This window comes from Electrophorus electricus, chromosome 24 (assembly GCF_013358815.1).
Source record: "Electrophorus electricus isolate fEleEle1 chromosome 24, fEleEle1.pri, whole genome shotgun sequence".
NCBI classification, from domain to species: domain Eukaryota; kingdom Metazoa; phylum Chordata; class Actinopteri; order Gymnotiformes; family Gymnotidae; genus Electrophorus; species Electrophorus electricus.
Genome location: NC_049558.1, coordinates 5,074,937 through 5,094,407, shown reverse-complemented (window position 1 = coordinate 5,094,407; position 19,471 = coordinate 5,074,937). Strand labels below are relative to the sequence as shown.

The window sequence follows — 19,471 nt, the reverse complement described above, 5'->3', positions numbered from 1 at the left end:
TTCTTCCCCTATTTATAGCCTCTTCCATCCCCATAGTCCCATTCTCTCTTGCCCCCTTTCTTTTTTTACCCCTTCTCTCTCTCTCTCTCTCTCTCTCTCTGATAGGAAAGGGGGAGTGACGACAGGCTTTGTCTTTTCTGAGGCAACCATTCCAAGCATAAAGGCCAGGGAAGGTAGCCCTGGAACTCTTTGTCCTGTGTCTACCGTAGCGTGCGGAGTGCTGGTGTACCTGGCAGGGACCATCAGGACTACTTTGAGGAAGGGATCCCTCAGTTTATTACCACCATGGATGATGTATATAAAGCAGCGGTAAGTTCTGACTGCTATTATTGAAGACATTTGTGAAAAGAAAGACTAAAATGTCAGGCTCAGCTATTTATAGTTTTATGAGTCGAGATGACATGATGACCGTGGTGGTAGGCATTAGTGGAGAATCTGTTGTTTTATATTTTCCAATCAGCATGGCTTCAGTATATCTTTTCAGGTTATGTATAAAGCTGTCACAGTAGCGTGTGATCAAGGTTAAACCAACATGGGGTCAGAAGTGAGGCCGGTCAGTTAACTTTACAAAACTTAAAGCCTTGACCTGTTCACTCCAGATAATTAAAAAAATTTAAAATAAAAATCTGCTGAATATGAATTAGGTGAATTTGCACAAGATGTTCTAGTAATGCTAAAAATATTATACAATGGTGAATGAGTGAAGTGTCAGGAAGACAGCAGTTACTGAGCTTAACAACAGACAGAATATCTGGTGTCTGATGGCAAGGTGTTCATGTGGGTCAAAAATAAACGGTTAACTTATGTGTAAAGAACGGGCTTGGTCAGCATCTGAAGAATGACATCGTCATAATGTATCAAATTACTGTTAAAAAAAGCTACTGGGCCTTCAGCTGTTGCTTTCTCCAACACTACAGGTTGAGAACTTAACAGAGGAGCAGAAAAACGGTAAGCCTTCCTCTGTCAGTCTATATCCGAGCCATAGGCCTGCTCAGTGCAACGGGTGGCTCATGTCTGCGTGAACATGTTCTTGGCAGAGTTCCGGGCCGCCTTTGACATCTTCGTGCAGGATGCAGAGGACGGCTGCATCAGCACTAAGGAGCTAGGGAAGGTGATGAGGATGCTGGGACAGAATCCCACACAAGAGGAGCTGCAGGAAATGGTGGACGAGGTCGATGAAGACGGTAGGTCAGTCCTTACTGACGCGAATGCCCCGAGGCTGCGTCAGGAGGGGTGCTCCAGTATCCAGACAACTAGCCCATGCACATTTATGGCTGTACATTGACAGCCCTTTTCAATGGAAATGATGGTTGTGTGCGCAGGCAGTGGGACGGTGGATTTCGACGAGTTCTTGGTGATGATGGTGCGCTGCATGAAGGAGGAGAGCAAAGGGAAATCAGAGGAAGAGCTGGCCGAGGTCTTCCGCATGTTCGACAAGTGAGGAGCTTCCACGCATAACACCTTCACCAACTGCAGTTTGATTACTCTGAGCCTGCTTCCCCAAAGCTTAACAATGCATAATTCTCTAAGAAACGGCGATGGATATATAGACTTGGATGAACTGAAGAACATGCTAGAATCTACAGGAGAAGCCATTACTGAAGATGACATCGAGGAACTCATGAAGGACGGAGACAAGAACAACGACGGCAAAATTGACTACGATGGTATGCTTCCCTTCCCATTCTTCCGTCATTCTCAAGTCACTACCCACAGGAATGTTATAATTACGGCTCAAGTTTGACATGCAATTTCCTAATCCAATTCTAAATTACTTCTCAAACCTACAGAGTTCTTGGAGTTTATGAAGGGTGTAGAGTAGGAGCTTGTGCCTGACTGAAGACCCTGAAGCTGATCCAATGGCACAGCCTCATCATTCCTTATCCCAGATCTGGGACATCACCACAGGGTCATCTCTTTCAACTCTAAACCTGGAGAATACAATGTGCAACTAGAATAGGAAGATAAATGTAAATATCTACACAACTCTCTAGAATATACTATACTACAAGCATTAAAAAAAAATCGAATTGCCCTTGTCAAATAATCGATTCTGGGGCAAAGAGAAAATGCATTTGTTCTACAACACATTACTTAGCCTTCCTACCACAAAAAGTCAATAAAAATAAAATGCCTTCAAAAGTTGGAGAGAGAGTGAACAATTGATTTTTATTACAGTATATTAACAGCAATGCAAACTAAAACAAGTTCACACAAGCAACAACCGGGAATTTCAGTAACAGGACGTGTACAAAACCATCCTAGAGCTCACAATCAGATGCTATCCAAGTAAGTGCATTACTCTGCTGCTTAAGCAAAGACAGGATTATAGCCCTCTACCCCAGTCAGGCATATTTTAGGAATAGCTATTGTAATTGTCATGTTGCCTTTGTCCATTGTCAAGTGTAACAAACAGAACAGGTGGGACAAAAGGCAAAAGGAATGGCTAGAACTGGAATGCCAGTGACATCGGAATTGAGGGATTATATGCACTGCAGTAATTTCACAAATGAAATAAGCGATTGATTCAGTGAATGAAGTAGTTTAGCTCGTCAAATAGCTCATCAATATCTTATGCATGTGAAGTCTCAAGGCGGCAAAAAACCCAAACCAAGTGAAGAGTTATTAATTGCAGCATACTACATGGGTGTTAAGACCAGAAACAATCAAGATGTGGGTATTCAGACTGAAGGAAGCTAATGGCGATTGGGATTAGCTGGCTTTAGTTAGCGAAAGTGCGTCTGACGGCAGCCACAATAGATTTGGCGCTGATGCCAAACATGTCTAGCAGCTCCTGGGGTTTGCCACTGCGGGGCACCTGGCTCACAGCCAGCTGATGGACCACGATACCAGGCTCCTCACCCACAGCTGCCAGAACGGCCTCTCCCAGGCCACCTACGCAAGGAGCAGAAAAACAAAACGTCCGTTACAGAGTTTGAGAACACCGAGGGGGTTAAAATCAGTGTTGCAGCTCAAATCAGTGCACTTGGAACCTTTTCATTGCCCAAAATGTGCAAATCACATTAGCGAGGAGGTGATACACCAGACCCAAAGGAGCAGTGCTTACCCTCTTTGTAATGATCCTCTACTGTGATCACTCTGCCCCCTGTGGCTCGAGCACATACCACGATTGTGGCAGCATCCAGGGGCTTAATGGTGAATGGGTCGATCACACGGATGTTCACACCTGAGAGCCACAGACTCGTTAGTTTGGTTTTCCCCTTTTTGAACATTGCACATCACACACAGAAAATCATCGTTTTACACATTGGCATTTGATTTTTATGCCCTATGAAAAGATTTCTCAAATTCATCAGTAGGGTGCTCCAACCTTCTTTGGCCAGCTGGTCACATGCAGTGAGGGCTTCATGAAGGGTTACTCCAGCACCAATTACAGTCACCTGATCATTATCAGACTGCCGCAGCACCTACGGGATGAAACGCAAAACACTGATGTGCAATAAGCAAAACAGTTATTCTGGACAACCATTGGCCCTGCGTGCAATTTGCACATCACATAGTAGCCATCATTTTCAAAGCATATTTAATACCAGTTAAAACAAAATGGCTTCTGGTCATACGATGGCTTAAATGTTTATAGCTGAAAGTACATGACATCTGTACACCATAGTAGCCCACTTAAGTTTGAATCTGCTCAAGTTAATATACAACTACTAGTAAAGGAATTCTGACAACACTATGAATTTGAATTGGAGTTTCCAACACCTGTGGAATACCTGAGAAGTGTACTGCATTACTGTCTAGTCATTTTGCTACCCGTACCCCCTCAAAAAACTCTTTAGAAAGGTTTTGCCATAAAGTGTGTTTAAGCAGCAGCTACTGTAACCCAGACCAGCGTTTTAATTTTGCTACTTCTGCCCACATCACTAACACTAAAGTAGAATGCTATTGATTGATTAGGCTTTAATGCCAAGTTACACTGCAGACAACTGAGGCAGAGTAGCCTGGTCTGGACACATACCTTTGCCTTGCCGATTTCAAATTTCTCTCCAGAGTCATAGATGACTGCCGTGTCTGGCCGGCTGGTGCGGATGAAACAGACACCCTGAAATGGGATAGAATATTACTGCACACTAATGAAGTCATATAGCTGGGACTCTGCATTTTGCGAGCCTGTCGTCAACCCGATAAAGAAACCATCAGGAATGAAGGGGGCAGACCTCAAGACTCGGGCACAAGGCAGAAAATGCAGCAGGTACACAAGCACTACTTATTCAGCAACAACAAGATCTGCACCTTTGTATTGGCTGCCAACTCCACGGCCCTCTCAGTGGACACACCATCACTGGGGTAGAACACTGTGCATGTCGGAATAGCACGGAACATTGCAAGGTCCTCCAGAGCCATCTGAGAGGGACCATCCTCACCTGATTAAAATGACAAAAACTTACGGAAAACCCATAAGATACTCCCGACTATAAAAGAAAGGGCTCTTAAGGAATAGCAATGGTACTCCAATCAGGAGAAGGGCCTTACCGATAGAGACACCACAGTGGGATCCTACCAGGTTTACATTGGATTGAGAAATGGCTGCCATGCGGATGTGGTCGTAGGCTCGGGATAAGAAAGCTGCAAACGTGCTTGCAAAGGGGATGGTGCGGTCACGTGTGGCACAGCCAATCGCAACGCTTACCTGCAGAGGACAGGAATGCAGGTTAAATGGGTAAAGCAGAAACAACCACAGGAAATGGAACCCAAGTAAAACTCTGGGTACCTTTTCTTAGAACAGGTTAACAGATGTTTAGATAACTGCATTTTTACACAAGCCTGGCTGTGTGTCAGAACAAGTGAAATAATATTCTACTGAACAAGCACTTCTAAGTAACTAGCAGCAAGGAGGGAATTAGCCAACAGGTATATTGCAAGACACTACATGCTAGGAACTGATTCCAGTTCAACAGGGTGAGAAGAGACCTTAAAAGCACAAAGCAGCATCAATATTTGGCATGACGTATGCGTGTCTCGTTCCTCACATGCTCACACGTACCATGTTCTGCTCAGCAATAAAGCACTCAATATAACGATCTGGATGGGCTTTCTTGAAAATGTCAGAGAAGGTGGAGTTTTTGGTATCTCCATCCAGTGCCACAATACGCTGACTGGCATCCCCCATTCTCTTTAGGGCCACACCATAGGCCTTCCTGGTAGAAATCTGCAGAAGAAAAACAGGAAAGGCATCACAATTTGGTACACAACACAGCCACACCGCTTATGAACTATATGACCAGTGACGATTACCTTGTCACCAATCTTATACTCGGGTGGTGTGAGCAGGAGGATGGGGGTGTGGTCAACAGGAGCTGCGTCCTCAGAGGGTAACTTGGGGTGGAAGGGTTTTTCAGGACCTTGGTTCTTGCTCTGGAGCTTGTCAAGCAGCTCACCCACACGATCCTTAGGTATGGGTTTGCCATGCCAGCCATCCTTATCCTCGATGCCTGAGGATATGAGCACACATTTGAGCTGATGAAGCCAATATTGATAACTGGTACAGGAAAGACAGGAACCATTACCAAAATGAGTGACACCAATAAAGATTACATTAGGAAAGTGGCTTTAATCTGACTTGTGCATTTTTGACCAACTCACCTTCAAGACCTCTGCCCTTAAAGGTTTTGGCCACAATGACGGTGGGCTTCTCTTTGAATTGCTCTGCATCCCATAGAGCCCTGCACAATGCTTCCACATCATGGCCATCCACCACGCAAGCATTCCAACTGAAGAGAGTCACAGAAACATGTTATACTGGGCAGAAACAAGTGATTAAAGCACCAATAGAATAAGAGGAATGGGCCATACGATGTAGAGGTTTAAAAGCCCAGCAAGGTCTGAACCGAGATGAGGAAGTGGTAGGAACCGCAGAGGGAAAACGGCGAAACAGCAAGGGTGAAGGGGAAGGTGGGAGCACGCACATGTTGGAGGCTCTCACCCGAAAGCCTTGCAGCGCTCTTGGTAGGCGTGCACGTTGTGCTTGAGTGGGGCGGCCTCACTCTGACCCAGGCGGTTTACATCCAGGATGGCCACCAAGTTGTTCAGGCTGTAGTGGGAAGCAAAAGCCATGGCCTCCCACACAGAGCCCTCTGAGCACTCCCCATCTCCCAGCAGGCAGTACACACGGTAGCTAAAACAACAGTGTGGCCACAGAAGCGGTGGAGGTCACGTTACAACCATGTAACAAACTGGAAGCATGCATAAAACCAGCAGATTTACAAGACAATCGCAAGGCAGGTAGCAGACGTTTGATTACAGTACCTGGACTTGTCAAAGTACTTTCCTGTGTAGGCCATCCCACATGCAGCTCCCAGACCCTGCCCTAACGAGCCAGTGGCCACATCCACAAAAGCCAATTTCTGGGGGGAAAGCAGAATGAATCAATGCAGCTCAATGACTCATTGCTTTAGGTTTAAGCTCCTTTAAAATATGAAAAAAAACCCAAAAACAAAACAAACCCCAACCGCCCCCCCCCCCACCCCCCATTATTCATATAGTAAAACACTTCAATGTATGGGAACACCTTTACTCACTGGTGTGGGATGGCCCTCTAGGGGGCAGTCGATCTTGCGCAAGTTGAGCAGATCCTCCTCCTTCACATAGCCCGCCTCAACCCAAGCTGCATAGAGGACTGGGGCGGCATGACCCTGAGAGAGGGGAGGATGAACTACATAAGGCAACTAGACCAGACCTACTACAAAAGTGCACCAATAGCACAGAGGGGAAAAACAAAAACAAAAACTTGGACGAAGTGATTTCTCCCTGAAACCTACAGAAAATGCTGGGGCAAAGCTGCACACCTCGTGGGTGACGGTCCATGGCCTACCTTAGACAGGACGAAGCGGTCGTTGCAGGCGTGGCGGGGGTCATCAGCTTTGTAGCGCATGGTGTGGAAGAACAGCACAGACATGAGCTCAGCGGCGCTGCAGCAAGAGCTGGGGTGCCTGCTCGCAAGAGAAAACCATGGTCAGCAGCCTGCCCATCAACTGTTAACCATTAGCTCAAACATTGCCACATGCACATGCAGGTTATCAACAATTTTTAAAGTCAGGGTATTGATTAGGAGGATATTAAGCATTAAGGAAGAACGTGTGAACTTGTTACGCAAACAATAACCAGCATTACAAATGGCTGCATAGTCATGGACATGTTTCCATTTTGTGCCCACAATGGTTCTACAGCCTCACTAAGTTAGGACACTGTTCAGAGATCAGTGTGTTCGGGTGGGAGAATAAGTGAGCTTAGCAGCGCTATACACGTGTAGGAGACTGGAGCTAGAGGGGTCTTTATATTTTAGTTAAAAGAATTAGAGTTCAGTTCTACAGGTCAAAGTTCATGCATCAGTGTAAACATGACATATGGACCTGCATGGGACTAAGGGGCTAGGGAACATCCATACTTTTCAGAGCACAGGGAAAGGGTGACATTTTTCAGCTGTACTAGCTCTACAAGTCAAAAATTTGTTAAAGGCAAGGTCATCGCAAACACTCCAAATGCATATTTGAGAATGGGAATTTCTCACCAAGTAACATTCACCAGCTTCACAGTGCCTTCTCAGAATATATGCAAGTCTTGCACAACATTGTTTGCATGTTGCAAAAGGAAGCCTAATTTCAGTCAGAACAGTTTGGAAATTAATCGTGCAACTCGGTGGTCACAAAGCCAGAAATAAGGTCATTACCCAAGTATTCTCACACAACACATGCATGTTATTTTACTGTACATTACAAATTCAGCACTACTTAGCATCATCAACGTATTACCATCCAGGTCCTACAGACCGTATATTCGCTGAAATAAAAAAGGAAAGCAAGTTGAAGATAAAACGATTGTAAATTAGCAAAGAGATTTTAAATGAAAGGTTTCTCAGCCAATCTAAACTGGCTTCATACCTCTTTGTAAGTGTCTAATGATTCAGGTTAAAACATTCCCCTTTTTAAAGCAAAACAGTAACCCACACATGACAAAAGAATGAGGAAACACCTAAGAACAAAGCATCTTCATTGTAAACTGAAGTACAAGAGGTGACTCACAATAGGCTAGAATTTTCCATATTTCTCACTGAATTAAGTTATTTATTTTGGTTCTTCTCCAAAATCATCTCTTGATGTCATAAAATATCAAGACACTACCCACTGAGTGACTGACGTGAAATGATATCTTCAAATCAAAGGCCAATAACACGATGATTACACAAGCACTTTTCACTCAGGCGAGTTTCACCTTAAGAGTTTAAATCCACTCACCAAGCCCCTACTGGAATGTCACCATTCGCATTTGCACTTTACCCAAGTTCAGAATGTGGAAAATAAATGTTAGTGTTATAAATGGATAAACTCAAATTGAAAGTTAACCACGTGACTACCATTAACTGCTCGCAAGACCTTTCTAGTGAAAACTCCTGCAGCAGGCACGACTTAAGACCTCTCTGAAAGCACGCAACAGAAAACCACTGGTTATTTTAGCATTTTGTCTCTCGCTGAATTTCCTACAATCTGTTTTTGAAATATTGAAGGGTGTAAGGCCAATTTCGTCTCACCACGTGGAATGTCGTTTCGGTTACGACTAACATTAGCTGGCTGTCGTATTACAGCAAGCTAGTTAGCTACAATAAGGTGGTGCTACCATTAGAAACTGCTAACACTAGCTAGTAGCCATGTGGCTACCTGTATAAGTAGCTAGTCAGCTATCTTGTCTAACGTTAGCTTAGCTAAGCAAGACAATGAATGAATTACTTCATTGAATGAATGAATAAATAAATGAATGAATGAATGAACCAATAGAACAGCAAACGACCTCATCACATGTAGTTAACTAACGCTAGCGTAGCTACCTAGCTAACCATCAATAATGATTCCTGGTAGCCAACAAGTTTTTATGTAAATGTAAAAACACAAAATAACGATTACCTCATCGACCATTAATTGTTCATACACCAAATGGACGCAATTACTCTTTGTTAAGCAGGTAGTCATAGCCAGCTGCACAAAACGTACCCGGAATTTGAGGCGCATGTTGCCTTGATTGAGTGAATCCTTAGCTTATTAGCGAGATCTTTCAGGCCTTGAAGTGTTTTCTCGTCGGGTTTGTGGTAGCTTCCCATCTTTGAGGAGGTTTCTTGGTTACTTGAAAAGGCAGCCTGAATATAGATATAGATATATCTTACTGTAAACTGTGTCGGAGGTGTAAAAGTCACTAATTTCCCACAGGAGGCAGTCTACGCAGGCTAGTTGCACTGAAGCTTTTAAGCGGGACTGTGTACCGACTCCGCCTACGAAATTTTGTCATTGGACGAGACCGTAGTAAGATGTCAGGGCTACAGTCATATTATCAGAATTTGATATCAAACTGAATTTTTCGCCGTGAATAACTGAGTAGCAATGAACAAGCGAGTACAATTAAACTATTTAGGCCAGCACTTGATATGGCGGATATATTTTTAACAAATGTAATTTTATTCACAATTTCCTGCAGCTGATTTGGATGTCACAAGAAAAATGTCAGTGGCAAATTTTTAATTTTTTGCTCACTTTATTATGTGCAAAAACTATTTTGTGGATGAGATCTTTGCAGGGAACAATAGTACTATTATGTATTTGAGGAATGGACAAATCTTATATTTTGGTCTGTCCCTTTAAAAGCGAGTGAAGCTTGAGCCAACTAGGAAGTGAGAAATTTTGCTCTCTCATTCTTACTTAGTGGAAACTTAGTGTATGTGCTATGAAAAATCAATTTAAAGATGCACAGCTAATTGTTTAACCTTTTTTATTTGTATATTCCTCATTAGAACTGCATTAGAATTGCATTGTTTCATATAATTTGACAGGAGAATAATACTGAGGAAGTTTGCCTACTATAAAGAATAGCATACAACAAATAGATTAATTGAAAGTCATGAAGTGGGCAATTACAGAATTGAATATATATATCTTTAAAATTTTTTTTTTTTTTTTTTTTGCAACAAGACACTATTCTAGTAACACTAAATCACTTTAGTCTAATTTACAAATAGCCTTGCTTAAATTAACTAATTAAAGCTCAACCACATATCCAAAAGAAATAATGACTATAAAAGGACTACAGACAAATTAATGTAGATTTGTTCCCATAATCATGTATGTTGGTCCTCTTGTTCTCTGGAGTCTTGAAATTCCTTAAATGATAATAAATCGACAGAATTACATAATGCGTTTAATATCTCAATTATTCATATTCTCTTCACTTTGATGAATCATCACAGTAGTGTTGAATGCATGCAATGTGCACCATTCTAAACTGATTTATATTTTGACCTTCGTTTTAGCAGAACTGTCCTGTGCAATGCTGATTTTTACCTTCATTCTTTCCTGAGCTTCAGACCTCTCTCCCGGTGAGACAGGCTCCTTGTCTAGTCTTTCAAGAAGTGGAAGATATGTGAGCACACAGAGTCGGTAATCATCTGTCTCTGACAGAGGGTTCTCTACCAACACCAAGGTCCGCAACGTCTGGGCAACAGCCATCAGACTTTGCAAAGCCTGCAGGGAAAATACTAAGTTGCCCCTGTAGGACAGGGAGATAGAGGTTAGTAGAAATTATAACCCTTTTGGAGGATTCGCTTTTCAGATTAATGAGATCAATTACAGATGTTCAATACTAGTGTTTCTCTGACAAATCTTTTGATTAACCTATATGTTTAATCTTCTGGTTGTGTACCTCACATTGAGATACTGTAGAGAGTTCATACTCAGGTTGATTCCATCAAGTGTCTCCAGCTGGTTGTCTCGGAGGTGAAGGGTTGTTAGCCGCTCCAATTTCTCCAGACCTTCTAATTTTGTTATTCTATTCTGGGCCTAGACAGTTTATATGAAAGTTTATATTATACAACAATAGTAATACAATTTATTCTTATATACTAAACAGCAGAAGCAACCATCTTACAAGGTAAAGACAACGCAAGTTGGGAAGGTAAATGCCATCTGTAGTTTCTAAGCGGTTTCCTCTGAGCTCCAGGGTCACCAAATTGGTCAGACTCTGACATTCAAGGCCAGCCATCCTTTGAATTCCATTACCTGAAAACCCAGGGATAACAAACATTTGCTGAAAACACATATACAACTATCAGTATTTTATGAGTATTATCTCAGCATTGGTGTTCCAGTATAATTCAAAGGGTTCAATGACAAGAGCTCAATCAATTCAATTTCAAAACAACAACAGATTTCTCAACTGTCTAGAGATGTGTGACTGACCAATGAGATTAAGACTTTCCAGGGAAGGCCCCCCTAGACCCTCCACATCACAGAGATGATTGACTGCCAGACTGAGCCACTGCAGGTAAGTGAGCTGACCTAGTGGCTGGCCTTGGAACCCTTCAATGCGATTGCCATCTCCCTTTAGCCAAAGTAGCTGAGTTAAGGCAGCCAGTGGAGAAAGGTCTGATAGGTAGTTGGAGGAGATGTCCAAGAAGCGCAGATGGATGAAAGATCTTAGTAAGACAATGTCTGTCAGATGTCTGGTTAAGAGTGATAAATAAAACATTTCAAAATAATGTAGGCATGTTCTTCAAAAAATTAATTAAACTCAAAAAAAAGGTACTACAAAGGAAGGGAAATTCCTAATCCCTGCCTTAGATGTGACATTTACATTTATATCTTACTGTTCAAGAAAGATTACCTGTCTTTTATGTCAAGCTTGACAAAGGCATGGGCAAGTCCATTTCCTGTGCGGCACAATAATGACAGACCGGGCACTATCATGTCTTGTGTCAAAGAGCAGGGCTCAATCTGACAAACAGATGGAAACAACATAGCTGTGCTCTCTTCCAATAAGAGTTCAGTCTGTTTACAAAACATCTATTAACTTCAAGAATTGTATCAATATTTAAAATAAGTAATTTGTATACGTTGATAAATTAAAAGATGTTTTGATTAATTCAAAGATACCGTTTGTGTGAAATTTAGTCCTATCTTATAAATTGTCCCCACATGATTTAACTATTAGTTTGTCCTATAATCCTTAGCTAGCTAATGTACCTGCTTCTCTTCACATGTTGCATCCTCTTCTTGACCTTCCTTCTGCCCTTCTCCCTCAGATTCTCCGTGCAACACATCATCCTCATCAAACACTGACATTGTTTAGTTGGAAGATTTTAAGTCACAAATAGTCTACGAGTTCAAAATGTAATAAAAAGACTTCAATAAGTTATTAGTTAGATAGCTACCTAACGACAAATAGGTTACCTGAGTTGGTTAGCTAACAATTTGCTTGCTACATAGATAGCTATTAAAGCTATCTATGTATACCAGATATACAAAATTACACAAATTCTATAAAATCTAAGTGAGGAAAAGCACTGTTGTGTGGAGAAAATATATTATGATTTAAAACCAAAAGCGTTTGACATAGCTAGCAATATTTAGTAAGCTGTCAATCTAATGTTAGCGTTTTCTCTTACCGCCCACAATGTTTACAGTCGTTACCGCGGTAACACGTTCTCCCGCGAACAGAACCAAAAATGTCTAAAGGAACAAAAAGATCACCAACGGGCATGCCTACATTGGAGGCGACTGACGTGCTCCAGACATACGCTGGTTTACGAAGTTAAATGGATTTAATTTAAAATTGAATGTTACTTTCAACCGAAAGGCAGTTAAATTAAGGGATGTCTGTACTTAATTGTTAATTTAAAATATACAGATTGCATGAAATTACCATATAAATAAATAAAATGGCAGTTCCAACCAGTTTTGCTGTTGGCCTTATAAAATTCTGCAGCGGTTTAATGGAGGATCTAGGGAATTCAGGGTCGGACACAACGGTGGCCAACCAGCCCGCCATGGACCAGGAAGTTGAGAGCCATGATGAGGGGCAGGGGTTTTACTACAAGTCGCGCTCGGTGGCAGGATCCGAGCACACCCTCTCCTCTCACCACAGCATGGAGGAGCTGCCCCTGGAGGCTCTCTCAGAGGTGGAGTCAGAGCATTCCGTGGACTCACCTGTGCCCAACCCTATGCAAGGCTCACGCCTCTCCAAAGCCTGTGCGCTCCCTCGTTGGGCCTCTAGGAAGGTACCGGTTTCACACGGCATGTGCCGGATGTCTGTGTGTCCCCTTGCAAGTCCACCAAGACAGCGGGGGTCTCTATGGTGCCCGAACCCGTAGCTGGCGGATCATTTGGCGAGCCACAGCAAGAAGTGCTCCCTGGCACATCCGCCAGGAAGGTAGGGGTGCCTTTGTTGCCTAAGTGAGCAACCCACCTCAGCCAGCGATGGGAGGGTTGGCCAGTACTCCCTTCTGACCAGCTATGGGACTTCTGCCTGCCCTTCCTCTGGGAAATATCAGTCACGTTCCTGTTACTGTCACTGTTTCATTGCCTGTCACAGTTGTGCCAGTCCCTCTGTCTCCCTTTGTGTCTATTCCCTTTCCCGTCAGTTTGCCCTTCCCTGTGCTTGTCGTTGTCTTGGTCCCTGTGGCCCTTCCCTCTGTCTTGTCCGCGTTGGCCCGAGTCAGGTCATTCGGTCCTCTGACCTTGCCGTTTGGTGTTGGCCTGGCCACCGTGGCCCGATAGGCCGCCATGCCGGGAGTCGCGCCGTTGGAGTCACGGCACAACCCCTTCTCCTAGACTCCTCCGCGTTTGTGTGTGTGTCTGTCCATCGTCACGCCCCTGGTGTATTTATTGTCAATGTCACACCTGTTTGTAGTTATGTTCCTTGTTAACATGTACTTAAATCACTATTGTTCTGCTGTCGGTGTTCAACCCAGTGTTTATCATGTAGCATAAGTTAACACAAGGGTAGCTTATTGTAGCTGGTCATTGCATTGTTACTGTTTTGTGTCTTACTCTCTTCATTGTGTTATTTTCAGTTTGTGTCTGTCATGTTAATAAAGATTAGCCAAGGGGACTTGTCTTGCCATCCCACTCTCTGGACGTGGCCGTTACACTAAGTTTACATCATGTGACATGCCTCCCGGCCACACTTTTGCACATTGTAATTACAGGGAACACAAAATATTGAAATAGTTCTTTGTGTGTTTCAATGGGCATGAATTCTCTTTGCTATTTCGGTCTGTTTCACTTTGCTGGTGTAATGTAACTCATGCTCTTGATAACTGTTGGCAGCTAACTCATGAACAAGTAAGACACATGGATTGAATATTCTTTCAAAAAGACTTACTTATGGAGTCACTTTCATCTAACTAAGAACTAAGTCCTTTATTTACATATTTGAATAAGATACTAAATGCAATGTAGTGTATTATTAGTAATGTTGGTTTGCCATCTGCTGTCTACTAGAGGAGGATAGGTTTCCCCTCTGAACCTGGGTTCCTCTCAGTTTCTTCCTCTTGGAAAAAGTTTTTCTTTGATCCTGTCAACTTACTCATTAGGGGCCCGAATAACTGTACGTTCAGTCTCATTTATGTAAAGTTGCTTTCTAACATTTTTTTAAAAGTGCTATTTAAATAGGCCTACATTAGAATCTTATTTAACCTAGGTATTTAACCTATAATAAAAGGTTCTCCTGCAAACTAGGGGTAGAGAGTCTGTAAATATATGCTTACGGTTCCAAAACCAGTTACCATAAAGACATCTGTCAAGTATACATCTGTGATGATCTGGAATAGAGGCTTTTCCAAACAGAGTACCAAGGTTGGCTTGCCAGATGACAAGCACACTAAGGAAAAACTACTGACAATATAGACTGGTTTAGACATGAACATACTGCCATTTAACTTTTCATTCATTCATGACATTTTTTCAGTGCCTAGAGCAATTCAGTGGGCATCAGTTGTTTAGTGCTCAACCAATCTAGAAAGGTTTTTAAATTCTATAACAGCTAACAGCCAACAATGGAGTAGAAAACACACTTATTTATCAAAAACAACAAAATAACCATTTTTGATTGTAAATGAATAGCATAAGCAAATATGCCCAGAAAGAATGCTCAATGCCAGTTATTTAGATGATAAAGGTAGTAAACTATTTTTATCCTGGTAATTGTTTTCCAATATTCACTCACATTTGATCAGTTGAGGCCATTTGTACCAAAATTACCCACTAAAGAGGCATTTTCATAAAAGTAATATTTCACAACCGTGCACCAAATGCTCATCATAATCTTAATTCCAGCTGCAGAAAACAAACTGTTTTTGCTAGAGAAACTTGGCATGATGCTTCACATGATGCTCCGTATTCCTTTGCAAGTGCAGTGTTAATAGTGTGCACTATTTGCCGTCTGTGTGTGTGGTGTACAATTGCCATCTAGTGGCTGCATACTGAAACAGCAAAAGTTGTAAAACCATACTGAGAACACAGGACCTGCTGGTGTTTGTGAATTAAAGTAATTTTACCAGAATTATGAGACAAAAAAGTAAAAAAATTATTAGTGGGCTAGTACAAGTATTATATTAGTTTAAATAACCTTCTCCAAAACTAATTAGGGCTTTAAGCAGAAGGAAACCAGGATCCTGAGCAAGACATCATAGTTAGAACCTTTATGAGTGCCACACTGATCACCATACTGAATATATCTACAGGAGAAGAGAGCTTGCTAATATGTCTGTTATTTCCTTTTAATGAAACATAACTACACACATTATTGAAAAATACAACAGTGGACACATGCATTACTGAAAATACACAAGCTAGTTTATGCAAACGATGAAAAATAATCAGCTGTTTTTGATATGGAGAACATGTGGTTTGTAAACAATGTGAATATTAATATGCGATTATTATTACTGTGCATTTACTCCGGCAATTCAGATATACAGATTAAAGATAAAAAAAAATACTGTAGCCAAATTGGAAACCCAATGTGCAATGTCTTCATTCGTTCATCACCAAATCCTCAACACAGTGCCAGGACAAAAGGGGGGGGGGGGGGGGGGGGGTCATCTATTAAGCAAAAACTCTAAAATTCAAGTATGAAGGTCCTTAAAGATATAAATAATCTGATAATCCAACAAAACATGTTAAATATAACAAACCCTGAGAATACAGATAAAGAAACATCTGCACTTAATCATTTTTTTCAGTTTTACGCTGGTTAAAACTACACTCTTCATAATTAGAAGCCATGGATAGTGTTACAGCAAGAACACTATTTTCTTAATTATGATGCAGTTTAAGATGCACATTAAGATGCTTTGGGCATTACAGTTCTGAACTAAAATGGTAAAGAAAGTATCATTTATGGCGATGTCCAACTATTAACTACTGACCACAGTATTTTGGGGAACATTTGTGGTGCTCCTTCTCTGGAGTGTCTGAGCAAACATAGACCCTTTTTAAGGAGAGGCAGCATGCTACAGAGCTTTTACATCAGAGGGCCCAACTCTGATCCCAGTTATCTACTACCCTGGAAACCTTAATTCCAAGCCTAATCTAACATACCTGATCCTGTTAATTAGTGCCTCAGTAGCATCTTAATATTAGAGGCAGGTGCGTTGGAGCTAACCTGTGCAGGGTAGTAGATACACAGGACAGGCTTCAGCTCCCCCTTTTACAATGATTAAAAGATCTGACTAGGTGAATCATTCAGAAGGTTGCAGATTTAAGTGAATGGGAAAGAATGATGGGCTGTCAGAAATAAGACAGTGTTGGTCTTTTTGATCAAGGCTACTCAGTAGTGCTTACTTGAAGATGAACACATTTCTCTAAGCTTCTTCCACCTTTTGTGAGCTCAAGGTTCTTCTTGTAATTCTCCATGCAGATCTGGATACGCTGAGTGAAGTAAGTTGGGTCAGAAATGGCTCTGAGTAGGTCATTTTGTATCAGGCATAGATCATACAGTTCTAAAGTGGAAGCTGTGCGGGTCTGCGAGTCATTTGGACCCAAAAATACCTACAGAAACATAATAGATCACAAACACAGTTAATCCACTGACATGTTATATGGCATAAGTATTGAGGAAATATTCCTTACACACCATAGGATGAACAATAGTGTCTTTGTCATTTTGGCGGATGTTGTCATCAATAAAGATGTGTTGGGCTGTGGAGTCAAAAGGGTCAACCCACAGTGGTTTTCCTCCCAGAATGGAGTATGTGTTTCTTGCCCACCTATAGTGAAGTGCATTATTATCATTATTATACTCCTTGTATCCACACATCTGATGGGCCACCCTAGCTGATTACTGTTGCTCCAATACAATACAGTATTCTATATTGCAATTTTACATATATCCAGATATTCTCCAGGGTTCCCAGAGGTTCTCTCAGTGTTGTGTATTGGTTGTATTTGGGTGTGTTTACTGTTAATACCAGAAGACTTGAAACTAACCAGGTTGGCTGAAGGAATATATCTAATTGAATGCTCACCAGTCAAAGTGGTCCTGGAAGCCACCCAAACCCTTTAAAGAGCTCAAGTATTCATACAGGGTCCGTTCTCCATCCCGCGTGGACACGTGCTCTTCTCCACGGGTCAGAACCACACTCTTAGTGCTGCACCTGATCCGGCCTGGTGTTTTGTTCACACTCAACTAGAAAGAGAGAAAGCCCTCTTACACACCACATTCAAACAAAGTTAAACTCTAATAGTTTTTTCTATTGCCTACCTTCAGTGCTGGGAGGTCAGGGAAGATTGGATGGGATCCTTGCTCAAGGGCTCGCTGGAGAACTGTTAGGACACGGGACAGGTCTGTGCCGAACGTGCGGAACACGATGGAGAACTCCACCCCTTGTGAGGCCAGGTCCTGCAGAAGCCGGAAGAAGGAAGGTATGATCCAATGGTACTGTTTGCCATCTTCTCCTCTCACGGAAAACTCCTTGTCTGCAGGCAGGTGAGAAGGCCAGCGCAGAAGCTGAAGGTGCTCATCGAGGGCCTTTCGGAAGCGCTTGCCTGCCCCAACCGTGGTGAAGCCTGCTACTCTACCAAACTGAGAGTAATAAGTCACAGCACCCTCACAGGGTGGAAGGAGAGATGGAGTCTCACACATCCACTCCCATTTTCCTGTGTAAGACAAGAGTGATATTGTGATGCCTATGCAAAAATGAATCCAGTTAAGTGTCAATATTCCATGAAATATATATTTTTTGAAAAAGGCAAAAGTAAATTGATTAACCTAATAAACAGCTCTATGCTGTATTTTAAAAGCTATGGTCTAATATTTAGGCAATCATCTGCCGACATATTACATCTTACCTTTAGCCATCCGTCCCCAGGTCACAGTAGACAAAAAATATTCAAGAGCAGCAACCGTTCCTTGGTTTGTAACAGCATCGGATACAAGGATTGTGTTGTTTAGATCAAAGTGAATAACTACCTTTCTCTTTCTAACTGACAGTAACTTTGGAACTGAGACACTCTGATGTTCAGCAATGTTGGAGTTATTGTGGGTTCTACAGCTATGGGATTCGGTCTCAGGTATTTCGCAAGAATTCTCTGAGACAGACATAGTGCTGAGGAAAAAACGATCACTTTCCCACAATCCTTTTAACCCCAGTTAAGGTAAGCGGACCTGTAGCTAGTAGTTAAAGGACAGCGTGTATCTGGTAACGCAAAAGGTAAGTATACTTTTATTCACCAACAGTCAGTTTCAGACATGCTAAAACATAAATTCAGTCTCACTTAGCTAGCGTTAGCTATGTTGTTGAGGTAAATTATGCTAACTGAAACTATTTTACTAAACGCAAGCAGGACAAGTTTTAACGTCACCAAGTTTACATTTCCGTGTAACTAGCTAGCTGTTAGCTATGCTTGCTGATTACTTTAGCTCGGAGTCACAGCTAGCAGCGTTGATTTGAAATTGGAATAACTTACTTCCTTATTCCTGTCAATGACGGTTTAAAAATAAAGACGAGCGCCTCCTACAGGGGGACTTTAACAGATACTTTCTTCGTGACATTGTCATGACTACTACTAACCAATAAGCATAATTCTAGTCCTAAAACATTTAATTCTAAGTACTAAAATACACTATCTATAGTAATTATATATCTGTATTATAGATCAGTGTCTAAACCACAAAATAGCCAATTTTACACCCCATTCCAACAAATGAAAACAGTAAAATAGAAGAGTTGAGCTTGAATATACTCTAATCTTCCTTCTGGAAATTCATTTTTAACCATTAAAACCATCTGAAACTAATTTTCTTCCTTCAGATGAGATTTAACTTTAATGTTCAGTTTCTACAGGTAATTTGATGATTCAGCTGTTTGCAGTTTGTGGAACATCCGAGGTACTCCATGCCTATACTTAAGATACTTAAAGATTATTCACTGATTATATATTAACTACAAATTACTTTCTTTGGAATAACAGTGATAGTAATGCAAGATGCTGTGAATGGTAAAAAATGAGAAAATGTTAAGAGGTTAAGCCTTCTGCTGCACTACATCACATTATTTAATTTAAAATAATCTAACCCTGGCCTATGATTAATCTGTCCAGAGAAACCACACTAGTTAGTTGTGCATTTCAAAACTATTTTCTTTGTGACTTATTAAAAAAAAAACAAAAAAAAAAAAACACAACTAGGGAAA

General features: G+C 41.6%; 4 protein-coding genes across 5 annotated transcripts; 1 reads left to right on the top strand and 3 right to left on the bottom strand.

Moving 5' to 3' along the window:
- Positions 1-157: 157 nt before the first annotated feature.
- tnnc1b (troponin C type 1b (slow)) lies at positions 158-2,148 on the top strand. Its single transcript, XM_026998137.2, has 6 exons — positions 158-309; positions 918-948; positions 1,038-1,184; positions 1,323-1,437; positions 1,531-1,667; positions 1,791-2,148. The coding sequence occupies exons 1-6, from the start codon at positions 286-288 to the stop codon at positions 1,820-1,822; spliced, it is 486 nt and encodes a 161-aa protein (XP_026853938.1). The 5' UTR covers positions 158-285; the 3' UTR covers positions 1,823-2,148.
- A 3-nt stretch (positions 2,149-2,151) lies between these two features.
- Positions 2,152-9,268, bottom strand: tktb (transketolase b). The gene is made up of 14 exons (XM_026998136.2): positions 9,006-9,268; positions 6,836-6,953; positions 6,543-6,656; positions 6,271-6,368; positions 5,948-6,139; positions 5,608-5,735; positions 5,260-5,456; positions 5,009-5,173; positions 4,498-4,654; positions 4,258-4,388; positions 3,983-4,066; positions 3,332-3,428; positions 3,068-3,187; positions 2,152-2,895 (listed from the first exon to the last, which is right to left on the bottom strand). The coding sequence occupies exons 1-14, from the start codon at positions 9,110-9,112 to the stop codon at positions 2,723-2,725; spliced, it is 1,881 nt and encodes a 626-aa protein (XP_026853937.2). The 5' UTR covers positions 9,113-9,268; the 3' UTR covers positions 2,152-2,722.
- Positions 9,269-9,822: 554 nt separating this feature from the next.
- Positions 9,823-12,443, bottom strand: lrrc23 (leucine rich repeat containing 23). 2 transcript variants are annotated; one of them, XM_026998212.2, is made up of 7 exons: positions 12,021-12,443; positions 11,662-11,771; positions 11,238-11,500; positions 10,927-11,057; positions 10,702-10,838; positions 10,344-10,548; positions 9,823-10,162 (listed from the first exon to the last, which is right to left on the bottom strand). In XM_026998212.2, exons 1-7 carry the CDS (start codon positions 12,117-12,119, stop codon positions 10,121-10,123), a joined length of 987 nt encoding a protein of 328 aa, XP_026854013.2. In that variant the 5' UTR covers positions 12,120-12,443; the 3' UTR covers positions 9,823-10,120. The 2 variants fall into 2 exon arrangements, with proteins under 2 accessions (XP_026854013.2, XP_026854014.2); XM_026998213.2 differs by having other exon boundaries at positions 11,337-11,500.
- A 3,432-nt stretch (positions 12,444-15,875) lies between these two features.
- On the bottom strand, positions 15,876-18,743 carry si:dkey-32e6.3. The gene is made up of 5 exons (XM_026998153.2): positions 18,129-18,743; positions 17,542-17,936; positions 17,306-17,466; positions 16,915-17,047; positions 15,876-16,829 (listed from the first exon to the last, which is right to left on the bottom strand). Exons 1-5 carry the CDS (start codon positions 18,379-18,381, stop codon positions 16,605-16,607), a joined length of 1,167 nt encoding a protein of 388 aa, XP_026853954.2. The 5' UTR covers positions 18,382-18,743; the 3' UTR covers positions 15,876-16,604.
- Between the last annotated feature and the right edge of the window lie 728 nt (positions 18,744-19,471).